The 1202-nt window shown below is 25.1% G+C and overlaps 1 protein-coding gene across 1 annotated transcript in view; it reads left to right on the top strand.

The window, feature by feature from the left end:
• The window catches only part of LOAG_18726 (major facilitator superfamily transporter protein), a gene marked incomplete at both ends in the record, with an annotated part of 4418 nt that extends 3463 nt beyond the window's left edge, over nucleotides 1-955 (top strand). Inside the window, 2 exons of the mRNA XM_020451389.1 lie at nucleotides 163-262; nucleotides 682-955. Coding sequence (XP_020304833.1) covers nucleotides 163-262; nucleotides 682-955 — 374 coding nt within the window. The remainder of the gene's footprint in view (nucleotides 1-162; nucleotides 263-681) is intronic.
• Nucleotides 956-1202: the final 247 nt, after the last annotated feature.

Here is a 1202-nt window from a genome sequence, read left to right as displayed (position 1 = left end):
AATTAATTAATCAATTTTGTGATTTGCAATTGTTGAAATATTTTCAACAATGATAGCTTTTCATTAATTAGATTATTAGTCGATAAAATAATCCAGCGAAAGTTAAATTGGGAATTTTTATTTTTTTTTTAGAAAAAAAAAATGTCGTTTAATTAATTTCAGGCTTACATACTCCTGGTGTATTTACTGCATTGTTACAAATTGGTCCAGCATATACAGGTTCGATCACTGGCATTGCTTTTTCTGCTGGTCATATTGCTAAGTTAGTCGTTTGTACTTTTAATTTATCATCAAATATCTCAAATTGTCACAAAATATTTTGGATATTTAAATTGTTAAAGAAAAAAAAATGATAATATTAATCATATTGATATTAAAAAATGATAATGATGACATTAATCAACATTATTTTTGATAATATTAATGATATTATTAATTGTCATCAATCATACTAATATTAATCACCTGATATGAATCATATTACAAGAAGAATGTAATTTATCATAATATTCTTGATTACGATTATTGCCTGAATACAAATCCGGAATATTTCGTTCCATGTTATAATGCATTTATTATCATAATAAAATGTGATAAATGTAACATCACTTATCATTTATCATTTATCATTTATCATTTATCATTTACAATTTATCGATAAACAATTATAAAAAATTTAAGCATTGTGAATAAACTTACAAATGGATTAATTCTACATTCATGGTCCGGTTCTGCTGGTCAATGGAAACTTCTTTATACGATATCAGCAATTGTTGCTTTCTTACCGGTGATATTTTTCACGCTTTGGGGTTCCGCTGATTTACAACCATGGGCAATTCCGAAATTGAAGAAATCATCCGGATCAGGAAAAAAAGATGGTAACATTGATAGTAAGGATTCAGAAATGATATCTTCAGCAACATATCTTGCTGAAACACTTCCAACATCTGTTTAGGAATTAATTGTACCATTGTTAACCTTAATTTCACTTTTTTTTTTTTTTCGTTACTCAAAATTAATATTAAAATTAATTGGGGTGAGAAAAAAAATAGTTTACTTAAGTTATCACTTAGAAAAAAAAAAATAACTAAAACTTTTTTTAAGATCAAATCATTATTGTTAGGTATTTTAATTAGATTTAAATTTTTAAAAGTATCAGATTGATAAATTAAATCTCTCACTGTATATTTATCAGTTCTACC

Source organism: Loa loa, assembly GCF_000183805.2.
Source record: "Loa loa unplaced genomic scaffold supercont3.469, whole genome shotgun sequence".
NCBI classification, from domain to species: domain Eukaryota; kingdom Metazoa; phylum Nematoda; class Chromadorea; order Rhabditida; family Onchocercidae; genus Loa; species Loa loa.
Note: the sequence above shows the minus strand (reverse complement) of the source record. Positions and strands in the feature narration are given on the sequence as shown.